This window comes from Myotis daubentonii, chromosome 10, assembly GCF_963259705.1.
Source record: "Myotis daubentonii chromosome 10, mMyoDau2.1, whole genome shotgun sequence".
Lineage (NCBI taxonomy): Eukaryota > Metazoa > Chordata > Mammalia > Chiroptera > Vespertilionidae > Myotis > Myotis daubentonii.
The window spans coordinates 61,348,799-61,372,670 of NC_081849.1; the positions used below are offsets into that span (position 1 = coordinate 61,348,799).

Here is a 23,872-nt window from a genome sequence, read left to right on the forward strand (position 1 = left end):
CTCTAAGAGAGAGAGCTCTGGTACTATTGCTAAGTAAAGCTAGGGTTCTAGAGGCAGTGTGCGGCTGCTCAGATAATAACTGTGGGTACAGAGACTACCGCTGCTTTATGGGAAAGATATGTATTTACCAACGGTGTCTGGCTGCCTGCCTGTATGGACTTCGCTGTGAAGAATTGTCTTGTCTGATGGCTATGTGGCCACTGGCTTCTGCAATGAAGACTCATTCTTATATACCCACTAGAGGCCCGATGCACGAAATTCATTCAAGGGTAGGCCTTTGCAGCCCTGGCTGCCTCGAGGCCCCCTACCCCGCCACCCCCTCCCCCGCCCTGCCAGCACCTGCCTTGACCTGGCACTGCCCACATCCGCAGCCACACCCCCCTGGTTCTCCAGAGCACCGCCACCCCCCCACCCCCCCGATCGATTGCCCCGCAGAGGGTGGCCAGGGCCTCCCTCTTTGGGGCGATCATGGGGCAATGGCTGGGCCCCCGACCAATCGCATCACACCCACCTTGCCTGGCCTGGCTCCAGTGGGTATCATAGCATGGTCGTCCGGACGGTCGTTCCGCCGTTTGGTCCATTTGCATATTATGCTTTTACTATTACAGATAACCTCTCATGGCTTCTCCGTCTAAAACCCACCATCCTAGAAGGTCCAGCCCCAGGCAGAGGGGCTCAGACCTAACAACTGTTACTGAGCAAAGGATAAAGGAGGAACTTGGACTAAGTTCCCAACAGTTAGTACAGTGGGCAGGGTTCTAGAAGGACCTGCCCTGGTGCAGTCGGGAAAATTTTAGAAAAACATATGGACTCAGAACAACTCAGAGCAGCAGTGCTGAGCAGTGCTCCTGCTGTCTCTGACACTCCCTCTCCCTTCCTCTCTGAAATCAATAAAAACATATTTTTAAAAAGTTAGAAGATTCACCAAGTATCCTGTACACCCAGAACAAATAAGAACAGTGGCTTTAAAATAGAAAAGGATACAGACTTGCTCTAAAAATAATTTTCTGTTCACTATTTAGGTTATAACAAGATATTTGGGGCATTCTAACACGATATTTTAGTTTTCCCCATGTTCTGCTCAGCCACATTTAACAATTCTAAGTTCATGTTTGTTTCTGAGATTTGGGGGAGGTGGTGTGGGGCGGGGGGTGGGGGAGGAAGGATTGCCAGCCAAGTAGCTGCCTTAAGTAGAAGGCAGAAGGCTGCAACCGAATGAAAAGAATGGTTTCAATTCTAGAGCAAGAAAGCCCCGAGGGCGGGAAATGAAGATAATGGGAAATGGGAGGGAAGGTTATAATGCAGAAGACTGTGAAATGAGGAAAAGCTCAATTACAGGTACGTTACAGGCAAAGATCCCCTCACTCACAGAATGTCCTTTCAGACATGTGCTTGTCAATTACCGCAATTGGGTGGCAATGCACCCCTTAAATGAAGCAATAATTTGCCTGCGACATGCTGTGAAAGATTCACACACAGTGATTACAATCAACAAATTGCCATCCACTAACGTTCTTTCCTCACACGTGTAAGACTGTCTGAAGTACACACTTTTACACTGAAAAATCATTTTTTTTTTTCCATTTTCTGATAGGATGCTCAATTTCGCTTGAGGAAAAGTCACAGCATTTAAAAATACAGACATGGACATCTGATGGGTCTCACTTTAAATCCATCAACTGTGTGGGGAGGTCCCGCCTGAGATCTCTGAGAGACAAAGAGAGACAGAGAGGGAGAAGAGTGTTCTCATCCTTTGACATTATCTTCAACGGTCTCGAGTCACTCCAGGCACTGATGTTACAGTGAAACTATGGTTTTGCTAAAATCACTAGGTTGTTAAACTCACTATTGAACATAATATGTCGTCTCTATGGATTTCAGAATCTGTTGCTCCTTCCAATTTGCTGCTCCCCAAATGCCTGACTTACATCACACCTTTAAGCAAGTTTCTGGGAATGAGGCTGGACACTGAGAAAATTGCAAGTGTTTCTACTAAAGTACAATTATTAGGACAATAGACCCAAACTCATTTAGAAAATATGATACATTTAAACACTTTAAGATTTGAGAATAGCATTTTCTTGTTAAAGGAACAAAAACCCATTTTCCTTTTAAAATAACACGAACAGAACACACAAAAAAATTTACAAGAACAAAAATTGGCACCAAACTGCTGGGAACCTGCTGTAGAGATTACAGAACTTTAGATGGAAGAGAAACCGATGTAGCAGCCTTCGTTCTTAAAGGGCGGAGATTAGGGAGACAGATTTAAAAAGAAAACTAAACAAAGCTGTCATCTTTCTCAAATTTATTTTTATGAGGAAAACTACAAGCTGTACTGAAGACTTATGTTTCAAAATAACCTTCATCCTATGACAAAGAGACAATACAGATGTAAGCCTAATACTGACGTCTATTAGGACCTCAAATTCTATATGAACTTTGGAACTTATTAAACAGGGTCTTTATATTTTAGAATAGATGATAATTTTATATACTCTGATTTTTTAAAAGTTGACCAATCAAATACACACTTTTAGCAGCTCTCAATGTGCCAGAGTATTACATTACTTGAAATAACTTATCCTCCAGCCATTCTAGGAAATTAGAAATGTACTGAACAACAAGGAAAGAAATACCTAAGGTTTCCACAGTCATCTTTCTAAAAAGATGAGTATCAAACTGGCATTTGAGGTGGAAAGCAATTCAGGAGCTGCAAATACAATGTAAATAAGAGAATATGTGCAAATGCATATAAAGAAGAAAGCCCATTCATTTCCAAGTCTTCCATATTGGCTGCAGTGTCCACAGGGAAACCCCTTATGATCAGGGGGTTGAGAACACTGTAACTACAGAACCAGCTCCAGATGGTCCTATCTTGTTTAGTGAGCTACTGAGTTGCTTTTTGGAGAGGATATACCAAATTATGCAGCCACAGCCAAAGCGTGTGCAGAGGAAAGAACTTTGACCTCTAGCTGTATCTGGAACCCAAGTCTTGACACCTGGTCCCCTTTCCCTTCCCTGCCCCCCAAAAGCAAAGAGCCAGGGCATAACCCCAACCTGAACACCAGAACACTTTCAGAAGCCAAGGGTCCATTGTCCAGGAAGATCTGGTGTTGATGCCCCTTTACCATAAATGGCCAGGTGTGAAGGTCCTCCAATTAAAACTTGTCTCACCAGCATGCCTGTCCCCCCATCCCCTTAAATACCCTTAACCTAGTCCAGCGAGTGGGATGGATTTGAGACACCATTAAGTCTCCATTCTTCTCAGTTGGTGCTTTCTCAATCAATAAACTTTTCCTTACCCCCAAACTCTGACGTCTTGAGTTTTGGCCATTTGAAGCATCAGGCACAAGAACTTGGGTTCGGTAACATCATCATCAAGAGGACTGACTTTAGAGACACAAGCAGTCACGTGGGTACTACTTCATTTAGAACGTAGTGTGAAGGAAACGTTCAAAGACCCTCTACCTCACCTCCAGGCTCCAAACCACCAGAAAGGGGTTGATATTTTCCTTAAAAGCATTCAAAGAAGAAAGTCGAAAAATTCTTGCTAAGATGCCCAAGTTTTTCAAAATTCTTATAGCCAAGAGGCTTAAGATCTACTTTCTAAGGTAATTCCTGCCCCTCACATATTTCATTTCCACCTTCGGATCCTCTTGAAATTAATTTCCCATAGCTTTACAATACTTTAGTTTGTTTCTAGTGTGCTCTAGAGTTACTAGTATACTTAATCTCTAAGTATTAGAAGAGGTCATGTGGAGTCAACATGAAAATGATGCAATTAAGAAAATGCATTCCAATGATCCATTCTCATGCTAAATGGGGACTAAACAGTCCCTGAAAAGCATCCTTATCCATTACACATCTTCCTTTGCCCATTGGTTGTGCTGCAATGAAAATGTCCACATTTCCATTATTAATCAGTGCATGTTAATGACCTTATGCTCCGGCTCTGTCTCACTTCATTTCACTTTGCTTCATTACCAACGAGAGTATTAATTAACCCACAATCTCCTGGCAGTGTAAAAGCATCACTTCACTAGCTATCATACATGATAGCGCATGTTCAAAGGTGGTGTGGATAGATGAGTCCGGAAGATGGACCCCTCAAATGAAATCCACAGTCAAAATCTGACTTCTAGACACTTCCCATGTGACTGTCTGATACAGCACAATCCGCTGAAGCTAGGACTTCTTGTAACCTTCTTGAAGCAGTGAGCTCATCCATTGGCCTCTCTGCTCACAGCTGGGAACCAAGCAGCAGGTCTGTGCTGGAGATTAGATCGCTCTTAAGTGGCTACTGAAACACGTGATTTGGAGCTTATAGCTACAGTTGAATGGTAGGTTTTTATTTCATTTATGCCTTTCATCCATGATTCTAGTCACTGAACAAAAATGATAAAGGAATAAAGCTAGGAATATACCTGGGTTCATCCCCAGATTCCAATGATCACTTGATCTCTGAAACAGCTTAGTTAACTTCTTTCTTAGTTTCGCTGTCTATTAGATGAGGATAATGATCCTGTATAAGGATCTAATGGAGAGGAAGTTTAATGGATTAAATGAAATGGTGTCTTGAGTAACCTTCAAATCCTGGCTCTCAAATCTAGAAGGGAACTCAAACGTCACGTGGTCTAAGTCCTCTGCTTTCACAAATGAGGCAACTGAGAAGAACATTCTACACAATTCCAATGGATCCCATCACTTTGTCAATGCTAATTTATAAAGTCTCCCAACGCTTTATTTACAGCAAACACATTGCATTCTTCATATTAGTAATTAGAAGAGAAGCTAGGGGAACATATTAGTAATTAGAAGAGAAGCTAATTAACCCACACAAACCAAACCAAAAGAAACAAACCCTAGAGTACAAAGATGAGAGAGCAGAAACCATATTCTTCACACACACACACACACACACACACATTTGTATTAATTTCAGAGAGGAAGGGAGAGGGAGAGAGAGATAGAAACATCAATGATGAGAGAGAATCATTGATCGGCTGCCTCCTGCACGCCCCCTATTGAGGATCCAGCCCACAACCTGGGCATGTGCCCTGACTGGGAATCCAACTGTGACCTCCCGGTTCATAGGTCGATGCTCAACCACTGAGCAACCCTGGCTGGGCAGAAACCATATTCCAATGTAAGCACTTCTGCTCCAGCTCTCCCTCCCTCCACAGCACTTGGGGATTTTCACTGTCACTGCAGAGAGCTGTCTCAAGCCTTTGCTCTACCTGGAAACAGAAGGTGCCTGTCCTAGCTTTACTCAAAGCTCTGGTGGTGGATTAATACTCTACAAAGCCTTGAAGCTGGTGATGGAGAATAATGTTTGGACTCTATCGATCGAGTGAGACGCTCCCATAATACATGCCAGGCACTTTCACAGAGGTTGTTGCCTTGTTACAATGACATGCTCCCCCTACTAGGTGCTAAGCACACCACTAACATGGAGGTACCTATAATACGATCAAAGCAGGCTGGGGAGACATTGCCACACTGAGCATAGACTATACCAGATGAAGTTAAAGAAAATACCAGCCATACCTTGAAGAAATCAGGTCCAGCCTAATAAGAATCAGCTGGTAGGCTCTCCCTAGTTCCCCTATCCTAGTTTGTTTGTTTCTTGTTCTTGGAAACCTGCAATCATAGTGCATTTTCATCAAACAGATGAATAAGGAATTGGAAACTAAAAAAAGAGGGGAGCAGATAATGCATTTCATTGTGTTTTCCTGAAGGCCCACCCATCATACTGCAGATTTAGAGAGAAAAATCAATAAGAAGGTTTTTCTCTGTATAATCCATGTGATGCGTAGTTTCCCCCCTGCTTTGAAACAGACATTGTTATTCCCAGAAGCATCTCTAATAAAACACGCTTTATCCTCTCGAGGATGGGGAGAGGGCTAAACAGAGGCAGAAACGAGGCCCTCTGTGGCCCTCAGTCCAGGGTGGGCTGTGGACCTGCCCTCCCTCTCTCCTGCTCACAACTCCCCCTCTCTCTTTCTTTCTGCCTTCCTGGTCATTCTCCTGGGCTGGGGATGCCAAGTGATGCCTGCCCCATTCTGGGAAGATGAAAGACACGGCTGTTTGATTTTTCTCTAACATTCCCAATGTTTCAAGTTAGAACCTGAACCTTGAAAGAAAAGGAAATCTTTGACAATGGCTTCAATCACTTTCCATGATCACAAATAGATATCCAACTACCAGACTCAAATACTTGTTCCATTTTAAACAGGGAAGATTCATTCATCCATTCATTCATTCATTCCACACCATTCGCGGGGTGACTCCTCGTGCCTGGTCCAGCCGGGGAGGAAAGGTATGCACGTAGGGGATGATGAAGATCAGCAGGTAAATAGTACTATGTGGACCTAATTGGTTGGGAAAAGCATTAATAGATTGCTTTTAAGCATTTCTGATATTACTTTTGCTTTGAAAACTCAGTTTGATTTGGTGATAGAATACCATATGAATTCAGGTAGCCACAGAAACACATCATCTCAGTAGCCCTGACATTCTCCTCCCACTTGTGCTTTTGGCATCACTTAGTAATCATTTCAACTGGTCCTTGGTGATGTAGGTTTCTTCTGCTTGGCCTTGCACCTACACTTTCACAACTAAGTGACTTTTGTGGAGAAGAGATGGGAAAAAATTTGCATCTCATGCTTAGTTATCTTTCCCAACCTCTAGTGGGTACAGGAAAGCCAGGTCCAGAACAGGTTCATGGCAGCCACTGGGACCATTTATTTCCTCCCAGGTACCCCGTTCCTCCTCATTGCCATGGGGCCCAGGCGGACTACCGCCATATGGCTCCACCCTACCCCATATGGCTCCATCTCCCTAGCAGGGGTGCTGGAGAACATAAAACACCGCTGTACACTTTTATTGCAGCCCCTTCTCATTCCCCTCCATCTGCCTTCCATATGTTTATGTGACTCTATCAGGCTCTTGCACACAGAGCCTTTTGTAATGAGGACTGCCAGCCGGACCAAGATAAAGAACTAGGCTTCACCTCCCTCAGTGACAAGGAGCCTCGATTACTTTCAATATGTGATTCACTTAACATTCAGACGACCACACACTCATACCCGGTGTCCTTCAATTTGTACACAAAATGAATTTTCTTTCATACTTATGATCTCTTTCAATTTTATCAACAAAACCCACATGGTGGCTCCTCTGTTGATAGCCCTGTGCATGAAGTTTTGAAGAATTGTATGTGACTGCCACATAGGCACCCCTATTACATGCACATCAATCTAAAGTTGACTTTCTTATTGCCATAAAATTCTCCTTTGATCGGAGAAGTTGTTACCATTTCCCCCCTCAAGTGTCTGTGCAACAATCTGAAGTGTGTCCTCCACAAACGCTAACAAAAGGAGAAGGAATGAGGAGAGGCTGACCCCAAATGGTGTCTCCACACCCCCATTCACGGCGACCCACCCCCGCCCCCCCGCCATAAGTTGCCGGGATTCTAGTCCCAGCTTAGGTCAGACCACTGCACCTAGTCCTCTGAGCATGTGGCTAAAGTGACACAGTTGATCCCACTGTTGGTATAATTGATAAAGTGGGATAGGGATAGCAGTCACTAGACACCATGCACAACACCAGTTCCCAACAGGAGGCAACTCCTGGCATTAGGAAGAGTAATCGGGGTGATTTCTCACTCCCAGTGTTCAACAGTGGGAACTTGTGATTGGCCATTTTCACAGGAAACTAATGGCAACAAGAAAGAAAAAGAAATCAAGCGAGGCCTTGTATTGGCTTTCATAATTTCTACCCTTATCAATATGACCTGGGCACAAAGTCTTGTATTAAAGAATAAATTGTGGTGCTATTAAGAAGAAAGTATTTACCGCCCCCCCCCCCCCAAACTCTACCCATGTTTAAAGGTATCCTCTTCGTGGCAGGTGAGCTGCGGGTATTCTAGTCCCAACCACCTGTGAGAGGCTGTCTGGTGATCAGTACATGGGAACCCTGGCCGGTTCCAGGAGGTGCTCTCTGATGAACATGGGACATGGGAACGTGCTCAAGCGCACCAACTATTAACTGATGGGCACACAACCCCCCCCCCCCCCCGGCAAATGCCATGAGAATACACTTTTCCTTTAGCTTGTTTGTGTACAAATGACAACTGATGATTTTCTTGCCCAAACATTCCTGCCCAAAATAAAGTATTTATTTGAAATTTGAGATACTGGAGGAAACATGATTGGGTCATTTTTTGCTTTGTTTTCCTTACCCACTGACACATTTCACATCTTGGTTTCTCTTAATGTCCTTTGTGATGCAAGAGAGAGCCAAACATCAGGTAGGTTCAGAGAGACCCTCTGGGACCCAAGTGAATTCTTGCTCCCAACTAGGCTGTCATTTCACAACCCTTCCTGCCTGGAAAAACCGAAGGAGTTACTTTGTCCTAATACAACTGAACACTGCCTCTTCCTGCTGCAGGCAATACGTGATCGCAAACTGTGGGCATCCCAGGTGCTCTGGGGGCAGCAAAAAGTGCCTTTCCGTCAGGGGATCAAGTTACCGGATTCAGGCTATAGCCAGGGGCCTAGTCATTGGAATAATTGCTCCAGGCTGGAACCATTTACAAATCTGGTGAAGAGAAGCAAGTACCCTTCTGTGAACAAGAAAGTGTGGCTAGTCCTTCTGTATATGCAATAGTAGTGTTTGCTAAAGGGCAAAGGTGAGAAAGCTAAACGGGCATTTTACTCCCAGGTTAAATAGAAAAGACAAGGAGTCCGATCAGTCAGACTTCAGGAGTTATAATTTCTGGACCGAGAGGGCGTGCTCTGAGCGGCATGTAAGCGCTTGGGAAAAGGCAGAAGTTGCTCAGCTTCTAGTTGCTGAGCTGTTGCAGTAACTGTTGGCATTTCTGTGGGAGGCTGCTCCCCCCAGGGCAGAGCCCCCACAGGCCAGGTGAATGCTCATTAACCTCTCGCCTGCATTTCTTCCCGCTGAACACTGGCCTCTTGCCAACCATCTTTAGGGAAGGTCTGGTAAAAACTGCCCAAGAAACAAGCACATCTGCCTGCGTATCCTCTTCTTTGTACAGCTACTTCCCCGGCAGCTGCTCGGCTCTCCATGTGTCCATTTAGTGGATTTAAACAAAACGGCACGGGGCCGAGGGGGAGGGGCACGGGGCAGACGCGGGAGCAGCCCGCTCCTGGGGCGGCCACAGCGGGAGGCTTGCTCCGAAGGATACACACTGACAAGGGCAGCCGCCTCGCGCTGAGCCTGGAAGCAGGAGACAGCCCGGTCTTACCTGTTTCTTTGTCCTGGACTTCTTCCAGGTGCAAGTCATTCAAAAGGTGCTCCAAGATCTTCTCGGGGGTCCCGGACACGACCACGTATCTGTCAGAGAGCAGAGAGTCCACCGAGTCATCCTCGGTGGAGGACTGCGAGCGGCTGCTCCACGCATCGTCCTCGTCCTCCTCGTCAATGTATTTGAAATAAGGCACATCGAAGGTGGGCAGGGGCAGCGGGCGGTTCGAGAGCCCCGCGCAATCCTTCCTCTCCAAGTGCGGGTCGCGGACCCGCAGCCGGGAGCTGCCCATTGTGCCCGGCTCCTGACAAAGGCATCCCCTAAATGCTAAGAGATCTTGGCCATCTCGGGCTTTCCCTGGGAACTGAGTCCATCTGGCTGCTGAGAGCTCTGCAGTCAGCTAGAACGCTGAGAGGCGGAGAGAAAAAGGAGGGGGAGGAGAAGGAGGCAGAGGAGGGAGCGAGGGGGAGCGGGAAGGGAGGCAGGCAGGGAGGGGAAGCGGCAGCGCGAGCCTCGGAGGAAACTCACCTCCAATCGCTGTCGGCGCTCCCGCCTGGGGAGGCCGGGCCGCGCTGCACTTTCCTCAGCACCAGGACGTTCTGCTCCTGCTCCCGGACTGTGGTCACTTCACCATCCTGCTTTCGTCGGGGACGGGAGAAGGAAAACGGGAGAGAAAATTAAAAAGGAACTCACTAAAGCTGCATTTTCTTGAGTTGCTTTGTACCGTAATTTCTCCAAAGATTCGGAATATATTAGGAGGCTGGCCAAGAATCTCCCTCTTGGACAGTGTCCAGGCTCAAGTTCCACCGACACAGAGAGCATGAGGGAAACAGAGATACTTTGAAGTGTTTTCACGTCATGAGGCCTTTGGGTCTCAGGGAACTTCTGTGGCAGCAGGTAGAGTTAAGTGAGAAGATGACCTTTATGCGTGGGGGCAGAAAAGGGGCTAAAAAAATAAAGCGGGTAGAAAACCCATAAAGTGGGGATAAGGATTCAGGCTTCATTTTTAAAGCTACCTGAACGATTTGAATGAAGGAACCCAGAGTTTCACAAAACACAACATACAAACTGCACGTGCATTCCCTCTTACCTGGTTAATGCTCATTAAACAATCGCTCTTTTAGAATGGGAAAGTCATTTACATTATTCTTTAAAATTTATCTTTATTGCTAAAAGTATTACAGATGTCCCCTTCCCCCCCCACCCCCCTTCTTCCCCCTCCTTCCCCCCCAGGCCTTCACTGCACTATTGTCTGTGCCTCCCCCCCCCCCCCCCACCTCATTTAAACACAAAAACAATGAACAAGCCACATTAAATAGTGGTGGTAGATACGTATACTCAGTCATGTCACAGCCTTGCTTTAAAAGGTGGGCCTAAAGCTACCCATTCAATCATTCAGTTCCATTTTTTCCCAGACTTGCGATGGGCCTTCCAATTTATCATGCACTTGTTTTGCCAGAATACAAGCAACAAGGGATCTCTAGTAAGAATCTCATCTAGGCTGAGACTCGGATGTCATGGGTGAGTGCCCTGACTTTCCTCACCTCAGTCCCTCTGAAAAAGGAGAGACGGCGGAACAATCAGTCATTTCTGCACACACAGCTTCCACAGCCCAGAGCCAGCGTGGCCGCTGACGTGGCTGTCGGAGTGGGCTGGCTGCTGACCCAGCAGTGTGCTGCGGACCCAGAGCGATGGACTCTCTCAGAGTGTGTCCTGTGAGGTCTTCCCCATGTGCGACAGCCAGTCAGTGTAAGAGGGCCCGGAAAAAAGAACCTTAACATGCACGTCAGAAAACCTAGTTTCTGGATATCTGAGGATTTGAGCAAAAGATTAAAGCAAGAAAAGTTGACAGTAAACTAGCCTTTATCTTAAAAATGATGTTGCGTCTTTAAAAAGGGAAACATGTCTAGGGTTCCCTGCATGTTTCTGCTGTTGGCAGAAAACTCTGCCTTATAATTAAGTGCAAACATAAAGAACAGTCTTCCCCAAAGGAGAAGAGGCACTAGGTCTGGCCTGCCTTATTATCCAAGAGTCCCACAGACCTACCAGGGATCCCCATGTATGTTGTTCACCCTGCATAAGGAAAGCAGGGCACTCATCTTGTTATAACTGTCAACCAAATCAGTGATAAAATTATGATTTCAGCTCCCAGGATCCTGACTCCTCAGACAATGCAGCGGCCTAGTCATTTGAGTCCTCCAGATCTTCTTAAACACACAAGAATATTAGTCATTCTAAAACAGCACTATAATTTTATGATGATTCTTTTTAAATCTTTTGGTGGCAAATAATTTTCCTATGTAAAGCTGATGTATTACATTTCAGCAAGGTCAGACACGCAGTTACTGTGGCAATTAATGTGGGATATTCATTGTTAAACTCCCCAAGGACAGAGTGCGACTCCTGCAACATGAATAGCAATGTGTAATTGCTCTCTCTCATTTCTCCAAAGGGCTTCTTTTGTTATCCACAGGAAGTAAGGTGGCCAAAGAGAGGGGCACATATTGAAAAAACACATAAACAGCAGCAGAACGTGGGCCTGGGATACTGCGACTCACAGAAACAAGTAATTCTGTAAATAGGAGATTTGAAAGGACAGAAATCTTCCCCTGGTTTTCCTCTTCTCAGAAGCCAATGCTCATTTTGCATGAGCCCACCGCCGTTCTGACGTACGTTGCACATTCTCTGTGCATGTGATCTATGGCATTATTAACTTCCACGGGCCATGCACACACATACGGATGGGAAGGGCTTCCCTAATGTCTGTGCAACTAATATGCATTACAGGGCCGTGCACAGAGCAGCCACACTCTGCTGGGCAGGGGACGAGCTGCATCATATTGATGTACTATCAATAGCACCTAATGTCATAGTGGTGGTTTCCATTTCGAAAACCTGTTAAAAATAAGGAAGAAAAAAAGCAGAAAAATCAATGTATAAAGGAAGATGTAGTTATCTAAAATTGCCATGAAAACATGATAACCCTCTGGATCATAGCTGGCTCTCAAGAAGGAAGGTCAGATTAATGCCTCCCGACCCATGCATCCTCACCTACTTGCTCTTCCTGAAAAAGAGCAGAAGTGGCATGGTGGGGGTCTGGGAGTGAAACTATTCTAGTGCTTACTTGATTAAGAATAACAGTACTCAGAGAACTAGTGATGGAAAATAGGTTCAATGACAAGTAGCTCACAAGATGCAAATAAAGCATTAAAACACTTAATTTACAGTCATTTATTCAACAAACAGTGAGGATCTCCTATGGCAGCGGTTCTCAACCTGTGGGTCGTGACCCCTTTGGCGGTTGAACGACCCTTTCACAGGGGTCGCCTAAGACCATCCTGCATATCAGATATTTACATTATGATTCATAACAGTAGCAACATTACAGTTATGAAGTAGCAACGAAAATAATTTTATGGTTGGGTCACAACATGAGGAACTGTATTTAAAGGGCCAGAAGGTTGAGAACCACTGTCCTATGGTAAGGGCAAAACAAGTCCCCTGCCCTTAAATGACAGGTTAATAGGCTCCATAACAACTAAGTCTAACTTAGTCAGCACCCTAAGATGAGGCCAAATGCAAGAGACAATACAAAGCTATAACCCATGGGATTTGATGGTCAAAGATGACTGACTGTGGGTGACAGAGAATGGGATGCTATTAAATAGGACAAAATGTGCAGAGAAACTGGTTTTGGTGAGAGTGGTGAATCTGGTTTCAGACACTTGGTGTTTTAGTAATGATAACACATCATGCTGTCGACGTTTAGCAGGCAGTTAGAAATAAAGAACGAGGCCCCTGGACAAAGGTCAAGGACAGAGACAAATCTGTGAATTATTCAAGTTTGGGGAGTGGATGGGATTAAGAGGGAACAGGAGAGAAAGGGTATTATAATGGTGAGGATAAAGAGAAGAAACACAGAAAGCCGGGGGAAGCGGTAGGGAATCAAAGTCATGGAGGAAACCTATGGCAGAGATTATGAAAAAGTAAAATCAAGATGAGTCAGCAGAACCTGGAGGGCACTGTCTCAGGAGATTCAAAGAAAAAGCTTTCCTGACGCCTGACGCTGTCAAGTTCACAGAGATATGATAAGTCTAAGACAAAGTGGTGAGAAGATCACTTCAGGCCCAGTGGTGGGGAGAGGGGTGGGGAGATGTGAGTGAATGGAGAGGAAGTGGACCACGTCCCAGGAATATCATCATGAAAGGGAGGAGTCAGACTGAAGAGCCTGCGTGGCTGGGAAGGCAGGGTGGGGAGTGGGTATTGAGAAGATGTGACAGGTTCAGGAACACAGTGGAGGGGTTAGGCTATAAAAGGACTGAGACGTCATCCTTTCAGAGAGGATCACGAGAAAGAGGAAGGATGAAGATTTAAAAAAAAATGTAAGTAGAGATAATAAGGAAACTTAGGTAGATCTAGGACAGCGGTTCTCAACCTGTGGGTCGCGACCCCTTTGGGGGTCAAACGACCCTTTCACAGGGGTCGCCTAAGACCATCGAAAAACGCATATACAATTACATATTATTTTTGTGATTAATCACTATGCTTTAATTATGTTCAATTTGTACCAATGAAATTGGGGGTCACCACAACATGAGGAACTGCATTAAAGGGTCGCGGCATTAGGAAGGTTGAGAACCACTGATCTAGGAGATGGCTTCTATCTTCTTAGTACATTGGTATGGAACTTTGTGGTGAAGTTGGTGGCCTAAGGAGATGATTGGGGGGAATAGGCTCAGAAGATGGTGAGGTAGGAGACAAGATAAGAAAGCTACGAAGGGACGTGGAAGAGCACCACTGGAGCAGAGGTCAGATGACCGGAGCAAGTGGCACAGGCCTCAGGAGTGAAGGGGCTTCTGTAAGTGCATCAGTGATACCAAAGGTGAGGTGGGGAACTGTGTATATTCCCAGAAGGCACATGCTTCATGCTTTGGCCCGTGGTGGGGATATGCTGTGAGGAACTCCCCTCTCCCCGGATATGCACAAACCCGTTCTTTCCCCTACTTTCTTAAAGGGGTGGTGGTAGGAACAGGAAACTCCAACAATGAACAGGTGTCCTCAGCTGAAGGAGGGGGCGGATGACTGACAGGAGGAAAAGCATCACAGGGCCTTTGAACAGAGCCATCAGGAGTACGAGGGCTTCTGAGTTTCCCCGGCTCCTCATCTTTGTTCTGTGCTTTGGGTGAGTAACTCTGATTTCTTTTCCTTTAATGGCTACACTTCTCTCCTGCCCATGAATTCTGAATGAATAGAACCAGTACCTTTGACTTACTTTGGATTCACTTCCATGATCATGATCAGCTTTTGTACTTTGAAATAAAACTTTTTTCTTTCATTTACTCACATAAAAGACATTCTTATTTTAAGATGAAAATACGTATGGGGCAATAAAAAATTATATATTTTTTTAAACAGGTGAAAAATTGGTGTTCCCAGTTTAGCAGGTGTTAACTTGTCCTGAACCATGTTTTGGTGTGTATTTATATTTCCACTTACCACCAACACTAACAAGAGAAAGTGATCACTAAGGGACTTCTCAGCCCTGCTGGCATTGCCACAACTGCTTCCTTGAGTTTTCCATTAGCAGAGATAATGGAAAATATTCCTCTCCCAAGCACTCCCATAAAGCAGCCACTGGCGTTCTCCATGGCCTCGTGTCCCTGCCGCTCTGTGAGCATAAACTCTTACAAGAGGGCTTAAGTAGGGGTTTGTGGATGGGCTTTAGGGACTCAGAAACCCTCTGAAAGCATATAAAATTTTATGTATAGGCACATTTTTTCCTAAGCAGAGTTCAGAATTTTAAGTCTCAATGAATCTATACACTTCAAAAGGCACAAAACCATCCCATACGAGGCAACTCATATTTATCACCTCATCTTCTTTGATGAGTCTCCTGCCACTAACTCCCTCTATCCAGATGAGATGCCCAAAGAACCCTGTTATGACACCCATCATGCTGACCTCTACTTATCCGGTCCCTCTGTGTTTGCCTCGAAATTACGACATCTTCAGGGCAGGGACTGTGACCCCTACTTCTCTTTCTAACACAGAGAGGCCTGGCATGTGATAGTCACTTGATAAATGTTCATTGAACATGCAAGTTACTGAGCAAGCAAGAGAGTGAGAGAATTATCTTTAAAACAAAGAATTCTCTCTCACATGGCTCAAAGGTCACTCTTACTAGGAGGCATCCTTTACCCGCTCAACTTAGCCACTTTTCTATTACAAAGCTCATTACAATCACAAGAGATACCTGTGTTTTGAACTTGAGTGTCATAATTATTTATTCTATCTGTCAGAATTCTACCAAATGAAACTCTCATACACTAGTAAGAGGCCATGTAACTAACACAACATTAAGGAAGGCATTCACTAAATGGTATTGTCCCTCAGTCTAGGGCACATAAAAAAAAGGGGGTGGGCATGAATAGGTCACACTATGGGCTATGAACTGGGCAAGATGTGTATTTTTTTCCCCTCTAATCTCCCTTTCCTGCTCCATTGGGCCTCAGCCAGGATCCTCCACATTCCTCCTGTGGTCCAACCCTCCATAATCAAACTTTGTCTGAAGCAAGCAGCACCAGGCACCCTTTCAGATGGAGAACACAAAGAATCACCTAGCTTGGCACCATGGCATGCAAGGTCATACAAGTGGCACAGATCACAATACTGTTTTCCTTCAAGTTCATGAACACGGTAACTGAAGATGTTTATTTATAGGAAGGCATTTGCTATGGACTGAATGCTTGTGTCCCCCATCCAAAATCTCATATATCAAATTACAATTCCCAGTATGATGGTGTCTGGAGGTGAGGTTTCTGAGAGGTAATTAGGTTATGAGGGTGGGGCCCTCATGAAAGGGATTAGTGCCCTTACAAAAGAGGCCCCAGAAAGATCCCTCATCTCTTTTGCCATGTGAGGACACAGTAAAATGATGGCCAATTATGAATCAGAAAGTGGGCCGTCATCAGACACTGAACCTGCCTGTACCTTGATAGAAATTAATTTCTATTGTATGTAAGCCACCTAGTTTGCCATATTTTGTTATAGATGCTGGAATATACTAAGACAGCATTTATAGCAATAGTTTGTTATTACTCTTTTCATATCATAATTTCTTTTTTTTTAAAATATATTTTATTGATTTTCCACAGAGAGGAAGGGAGAGAGATAGAGAGCTACAAACATCGATGAGAGAGAAACATCGATCAGCGGCCTCCTGCACACCCCCTACTGGGGATGTGCCCGCAACCCAGGTACATGCCCCTGACCGGAATCGAACCTGGAACCCCTCAGTCCGCAGGCCGATGCTCCATCCACTGAGCCAAACCGGTTTCGGCATATCATAATTTCTTGGTTTAACTTTTATTCACCCCAAAAAGTTGACTTCAAGAGCCATCTCCCCAGTCTGATTTGGCTGGCCCCTGGGCAGCACATGAGTCCTTCTGACTCAGCATTCCAAGGAGCACACGCTGATGCACTTGTTGTCTCCCTTCTAAAGCATAAACTCACTTGTGGGCAGGTACCATATCCTCTTCAGTTTTGAATTCTCAATGAATAGCCAGGTCTTGACACATCACAGATACTGAAAGAACATTACTAAATGAATAAATAAATGAACAGAATTGTAAATGGGTAGCCTTGCCGGGTGGCTCGGTTGGTTGGAGCATTGTTCTGTACATCTAGAGGCTGCAGTTTCGATCCCTCGTCAGAGTGCATACAGGAGCAGAGCCTGTCTAAAATATTACAGAACCAGGGAAGGCAGTTCTTCAATGAGTGGGAGCTGGACAAGATGACCTCAGTGTCTCTCCCAACACCAAGATTCTACAAAATTCAGCTGTCTTGACTCTACTTTTCTCACAGGAGCCCACAGTGTTGTCCTTCCGAAAGAGCAAAGATGCACGTGAGTTAGCAGTTAGGTGTGTCTTCTCATCTTGTACTACAGAAATTCACACACAGCTTGCACACCAAACCGCCAGTGCCCGCATCGCATCTATTCTTGTCCTGCTAATGTGGGTACAGCAGAATGGATGCACTTATCTGGAAAAAAAAAATCTCTTCTGGCCAAAACCAATTTTGCCTGAGAACAACCTTCATAAAATTTGCTGACAATGTATCTCATGATTCTTTATTCTCATGGGGGGAAAAAGTAAACCGATTTTTAAAAAATATTGCTGGCAAGATAGACCTGATTAGGAACATACACTGAGGAGAGATTAGTAAAGCAGATGTGTGTCAAGGTGAGTGGTGGTTGAGACTGACCGGACGGCCAAGTGCTGGCCTGGCAAATACATCTTTGTGCAGAAACAGAGTACTTAAATCATGATAATTGGTTCCTTTTTAAAATCCTACATATACTAAGATTAATAACCCAAATTAAAGCCTAAATGGGACTAATAGGATTCATCATCCCCAAAGTTACAAAATCTAGGAAAAGCCTGACTTCCATGGGTGTGAAGCCAACACAAAGCTGTTCTGGAATGTGAACGAACTCCCACAGGAAACCAGGAAACATGACCGGATAGGAAGCTCTGGCTGTGAGAGGGGAGCTGTACTTATTAAATCTTATTGCCTCTAATGATTATCATGTAAAACGAGTTCTTAAATTTAAGAGCTCTTAAATTAGGGCAAGCTGGGAATTTGATCCTGAGGCCAACTTCCGCTAGTAAACCTATGGGAGAAAAGAGCAGGAGAGCTGAGGATAGACCGTAAAATCTTGAAGTATAAAGCCAATATCTTTGCATCCCAAGTATATTTCAATATGCTTTATTAGCTTAATGGATCATTCTGGCAAAAAAAGAGAGGCACATTCATCTTTAATGTTTAATGAAGGGACTATTTACAGAAGTGTAGGTAGGTTTGAGGAAATGAACCGAAAAGTGGTGAGATAACCATAAACCAGCAAAGAGGGGCAAGAGTGAGTACTGGATCCCATTGGGAGCTACCGGAGTAAGTGAGAGGCTCCCAGGAGGAGCTGCAGTCACCGAGGGGTGTGGTCATGGCTAGGAACCTGCCCTCTCTCCTACACGCTGATGTGCTGTGGCATTTCCCAATGGCCACTGGACAGTGGGAGGCAAGCGATCATGAAAACAAAAATCCATAGTCCATAGAGGTCAGGACTCACGGCCTGCAGCACAGAGCAGGGCCAGAGTGAAGGAGGGATGGGAATGGGGATGATCCAGCACACCTAACCTTTCGGTTTCCAGAGAAGCTTGTGTCAACTGATGAATTTAGATGCCCCCTCACAGGCCATGCAATCCATCATCTTAATGCCAGGAAATCAACTCACACTCTAATAGCTTTAGAACAGGGTATGTTAGCATTTTCCTACCTGACTTAATCTAATTCTTGCATGCTTTATTGTCTGAACACTCTGTCTTGTCTAATACCCATATCAGTTTATTGCAATTCACACCCTACAATTTGCTTTACACTCCACACTCCCCACGTGACCTTTGAGAAGTGTTATTAAATCACAGATTGTTACTGTTGATTTTTAAAAATCATACAAGCCTAAATTGTATTAAACTTTTCCCAGCAAGTCCTCCAGTTCCAGTATAAAAATTCTTGGTTGCCTGGCTGGCATGGCTCAGTGATTGAGCATCAACCTATGAATCAGGAGGTCACGGTTTGATTCCCAGTCAGGGCACATGCCCGGTTTGTGGGCTCGATCCTCAGTGTGGGGCATGCAGGAGGCAGCCGATCAATGATTCTTTCTCATCACTGATGTTTCCATCTCTCTCTCCCTCTCCCTTCCTCTCTGAAATCGATAAGCATATATTAAAAATAAGTAAATAAATAAAATTTCTTGGTTGATGACCAAATTTAGCGATAGGGATGGAGAGGAGAAGAGAGTGGAGGAGTGGCAGGACAAGTTCCTCTCTGATGTTAGCTGTGTGAGAACAGGGCTTTGGTCTGTTTTGCTCTCTGAACTATCCCACCATCCAGAACAACAGTGCCTGGGAAATGAATGAATGGCCTGCTGAATGATGGATGAGCAGGCAGACACTATACATCAGAATGGCCCAAGATCAAGGACAGAGAGGAGGCAAAGGCAAGGAGGCAGAGGTTCAGCACAGAGGGACACAGTCCAGAGAGCAGGCTAGAGCAGAAAGGGGAAATTTAAGCTAGAAGTCCACAGAGCACAGGTCAAGATGGAGACCACCTGTGGCTAGGTACCCAGGCTCCATAGTCAGATGTAGGCACAGAGTCAGATTAACAGGCACAGATCACCCGCAGCAGAAACGGAGCTTGGTTCTGACTTTGAGGCCCTTCTCATCCAGGGAGAGCTCTGTCCTTAGAGAAAGGTTGGGGTCCCAACTTCCCAGGAGGCCTCCAACGGTACTGAGAGGACAGGGCTTTTGCCTAATCTGGAGAGAAATCCTACCACCATTCAATGGCTGTGTTCCAGGGGGAAGGTGGACTCCTGAAATCCCAATGTGTCATTTGAAATATGAGGCTGTTACACCCTTCAGAATATGTTAAAGGAACACAAAACTGTGTATGCAAAAGGCCTAGCATAGTCTCACCCTAACCACCCTATGATCACCAATGACTAGATAAAGTAATTTATCAGTTCACACACCTTACCAAGCTCCTGCTAGACCCCATGCAAAGGGTGTGATCCACGTCTATTTCATGGGTAATAACCAATTCTTAGTACAAAAATTAAACTCAGATGATGGCAACCCTTAAAAGAACTTATGAACCAAGTCAAATTAAAGTGATAGCAACACCAAAGTGAAGACAGACCTGCCTGGGTTCAAATCCTAGAGCTGCCACTTACTAGCTGGGTGATCTTAACCGAGTTGCTCAATCTCTCTGAGCATCAGTGTTCTTGCCTGTAAAATGGGATAATAACTAATTCATAATTGACCCAATTATTAATGCTGGAGGCAGAGAAAGCCCTCAGTAAATGGATGCAGAAAAATATACCAACTATTGCATTTGTATGACACCCAAGTATAGTAACATCAACGCTGGATTTGTACCAGGGCCTTGCTACAATTTTGTTTATGTGTATGTGTGTTTAAAATCCCCATTAAAAGCACACACAAATAATGTCCTCACATTTTTTTAGTTGCACTGAGAACTGATCCTTATGGAGGTGTGTGCACCATTGGGCGCCCAGAAGCCACCAGGGGAGTCAATTGCAAAGCTCACTGAACCTGAGGAAAGAAGGCTCACAGTCCCTGCTGGAGACCTGGGGCTGAGGAAATGGATCACTTTCATGGGAGTGGAGGGCTGTGTCTCTCCGCCACTCACCTTACCCTTTCATATTAAGTCTCTCTCACCAAGAAGCCATACCCCTCTAGAAGATCAAATCTCAAAGAAGGGAGAAATGAAGTTCAGTTGTCTCTCACTCTTACCTTTTTTAAAATATAATTTCAATAGTTAGTTAACGCCTTATGAGCCCCGAGTCTTTGGGTGGGGTTCCTGATTATCTGCAAGGGAACAGTCAGCATCCTTTAGCATCAGCAAAACTGAAGCATAAACAGGAAAAGCCATCAGCAGCAACAAACAAGGCGTGACGTCAGCCACGGCCACTGGGGCAAAGCCATTGAACCCCGCTCCTCTGCTGTCCCTCCGTTCCAGACATGGTGGTTACTTCATTCTGCTAAGACTCATCAGATACATATACCAGCTCCCCTGCCCCCTGGTTAGTGGGCCTGGAGATATATATATAAAGAGCTGAGCTGGAATCAAGAGGCCTAGGTCAAAGGGCACCTTGGGCACTGCCTTGGACATACATGGTCTGATAGAGGCCTATTGAAGGTACCAGGAGAAATGAGATGCCTTCAAATTCTAAATTAGATCCTTCCGCATTTCCTAGCACGTGGAAGCAAAAGGGGGGAAACCGTCAATCCCTGGGATCACTGGAGAGAACTCTGCCAATACTTTGCACATGTGAATTCCATGCCTTGTTTGTTGCTGCTGTTGGTTTGTCCTGTTCATGCTTCAGCTTTGCTGATGCTAAAGGATGCTGACTGCTCCCTTGCAGAAAATTCTGTCAGTTCATGGCATCCATGCCGACTGTCCGTGAGTTATACTTGCAACAGGTTCTGCCGCACTGGGATTTGCAAAAATGTGGATGACTCAGTGCTGGGAACAGCACTTATTTCCATTTCGTATTATTGGTGACCCTCAAGAAACAATTCATAGGTTATCTGAGATTTAAAAAAGAAATCAATCTGGAATCCTGCTTCCTAGATTTTATAGAAATGACACTATACATGTTATACAGAAATACCTTTTAGTTTCTAAGAATTCTCAAATCTGCTCTCGCGCGCATGTGTGTGTGTATGTGTGTTTGTGTGTGTGTGTGTGTGTGTGTGTGTAACATACATGCATAGTTATTCTAAAGGGAAAATGTCAAACTGGTACTTTCCCAAGCAGCCCAAGGTGGGATAAAAACCTATGCTAAATTATGACTCCAAGTCTCTATATCAGGGGTGGGCAAACTTTTTGACTGGAGGGCCACAATGGGTTCTTAAACTGGACCGGAGGGCCGGAACAAAAGCATGGATGGAGTGTTTGTGTGAACTAATATAAATTCAAAGTAAACATCATTACATAAAAGAGTACGGTCTTTTTTTTTTTTTAGTTTTATTCATTTCAAACGGACAGGATCCGCCCGCGGGCCGTAGTTTGCCCACGGCTGCTCTATATTCTTGTAGGGGACATACTTGTCACCTGGGTTTGAATAATTCCAGGTAGCAGCTTTACAAAACCTTTAACAGGACAGTGTGGATTTTAGAGCAGCCTTGAGAGCTAGCCCTCACTGATCCTTATGGCTCTGGTTTCTCCTTCCAAATTCCTCTCACTGAAAACTCAGCTGTGTTAGGCAATGCCCCTGGTTAAGACCTAATTCATAAACTGGAATACTGGAAAAGCTAACTTTTTTATTTGTATGTAATGAATGCTGTTTTTTATTACAGTTGTCTCCCATGTCCCTCCTTTGCCCACCTTTCCCCAGCCCCTGCGTGCATCCCCCTCCCCTGGCCTTTGGCCATCCCACACTGTTGTCGGTGTCCATGGGGTGTTCATATATGCTTTTGGCTAATCTCTTCACCTTACTTCATCTAGTCTCGCCCATCCCCTTCCCCTCTGTCAGTCTGTTCCATGTATCCATGCCTCTGGTTCTATTTTGTTGGTCGGTTTATTTTGTTCATTATGGAAAAAACCAGCTCTTAACTCTGAACACATCTAAAAGCAGCATTCTTCACATTTAAAAAGCATTGAATACTTGAAATTTGCTAAGAGAGTAGCTCTCCAGAGTCTCTCTCTGTCTCTGGATATGTCCATTAGCTTGATTGTGGCAATCATGTTACAATGTATAGGTTTATCAAAATATCACATCATGTACCTTAAATCGATATTTTTATTTGTCAATCATACCTCAATAAAACTGGAAAAATATTAAAATAAAATGTAAAGATACCATAAACTAACATGCTTAGAAAATGCAAAGGCTTCAAGTCAAGGAACGCTACAACTCTCTCAATTCCTTCTGTGTTTACTTGTGTGTGTCTGCATGTGTGCATGCAAATATGCTTGCGTGTCTGTGTGTACACATGTGCATGTGTGTAACTTCAGCGAGGGCAAAGCATTAATAAAAAGGGCAGCCTCAGTACTTGTAGAAGTTATGGAATAAAAAATTCCTAGTTACCATAGCAACTGCTAGATCACATAGCCTGGGAGCATGGAGATACAAAGCATTTTGAGTAAACACCTTGTTTTTTCATGTTTCGTACATTCCTGGATGTTTTTAGAGAAGCACGCCTTTCGTCTCTGCAGTAACCGCCTCAGAAACCTCATTCCACTGTTTGCAACAAATTGGGAGAAAGGTAAGATCCTGTTACTCTTGGCCCATTGCACAGCCATGGAAAGTTGGTATTAAAACAGGTTAAGAGAATTTGAAAATGCAACAAAATATTGTTAACACTATTTGAGAAGCAAACAAACAGAATTAGGAAATGAAAAGGAAGAGAGGAGGTTAAAAGAAGACAAATTAAATTTGGTTGCACAGTAGGAGGTATTCTCTCTCTTTTTCTGGGGTGGGGATGGGTACATGGGGAAAGAAGAATGAACTGAAAAGAAAGGGAAGTATTTAAGTGATGGACCCCAAAGAGTTCTCTTTTCCTGAATACTGATTTGCACCTGGGTGACAAAGAGGACGAAACCTGCCCAGGTAAGATCCTTGCTTCATAAATGGACTCACTGACGTTTCAAAGTTTGTGTCTACTCTTCAGCAAGTATGAATTCTCCCAAAGGCTCGTCCACAGTTACAAATTGACTATCACATGGACCTCCCAGCTTTTTCTGCTTTGTCATTTCCAGGTTAATTTCCCGAGGGACACGCCATTTCATTTAAAGCTTGATCTCCAATGAGCTGGAATCCTGGAGCTGGTACAACTTGGATTTGGAGAGATCTGGTCTGAGGGCTTGAGCTTGGGAAAGATTCTAAATCACCCACAATTGCCTTCTCTGCCCGATTCAGGCCCACAAACAGTAACTGAAAGCCCAGTGCTAGACGCTGGGGATAAAAGTTCAAGTAAAACATGGGATTGCCTGCAAAGAGCAGATTCTTTATGAGAG

At 44.6% G+C, this 23,872-nt stretch overlaps 1 protein-coding gene across 12 annotated transcripts in view; it reads right to left on the minus strand.

Annotated features, from left to right (window-relative positions):
* Window positions 1-23,872, minus strand: part of RAPGEF5 (Rap guanine nucleotide exchange factor 5) — a 203,805-nt gene that overhangs the window by 53,461 nt on the left and 126,472 nt on the right. For 10 of the 12 annotated variants that reach the window (XR_009454766.1, XR_009454765.1, XM_059712536.1 and 7 more), the window contains 2 exons: window positions 9,803-9,912; window positions 9,275-9,363 (listed from right to left, as the gene is read on the minus strand). Coding sequence is in view for 9 of the 12 variants with exons in the window: in XM_059712536.1 (XP_059568519.1) it covers window positions 9,275-9,363; window positions 9,803-9,912 (199 nt within the window). In the remaining 3 variants the exon portion in view is untranslated. Of the gene's footprint in view, window positions 1-9,274; window positions 9,364-9,802; window positions 9,913-23,872 lie in introns of those variants that run through there. The other 2 variants (XM_059712533.1, XM_059712543.1) reach the window with 2 other exon arrangements.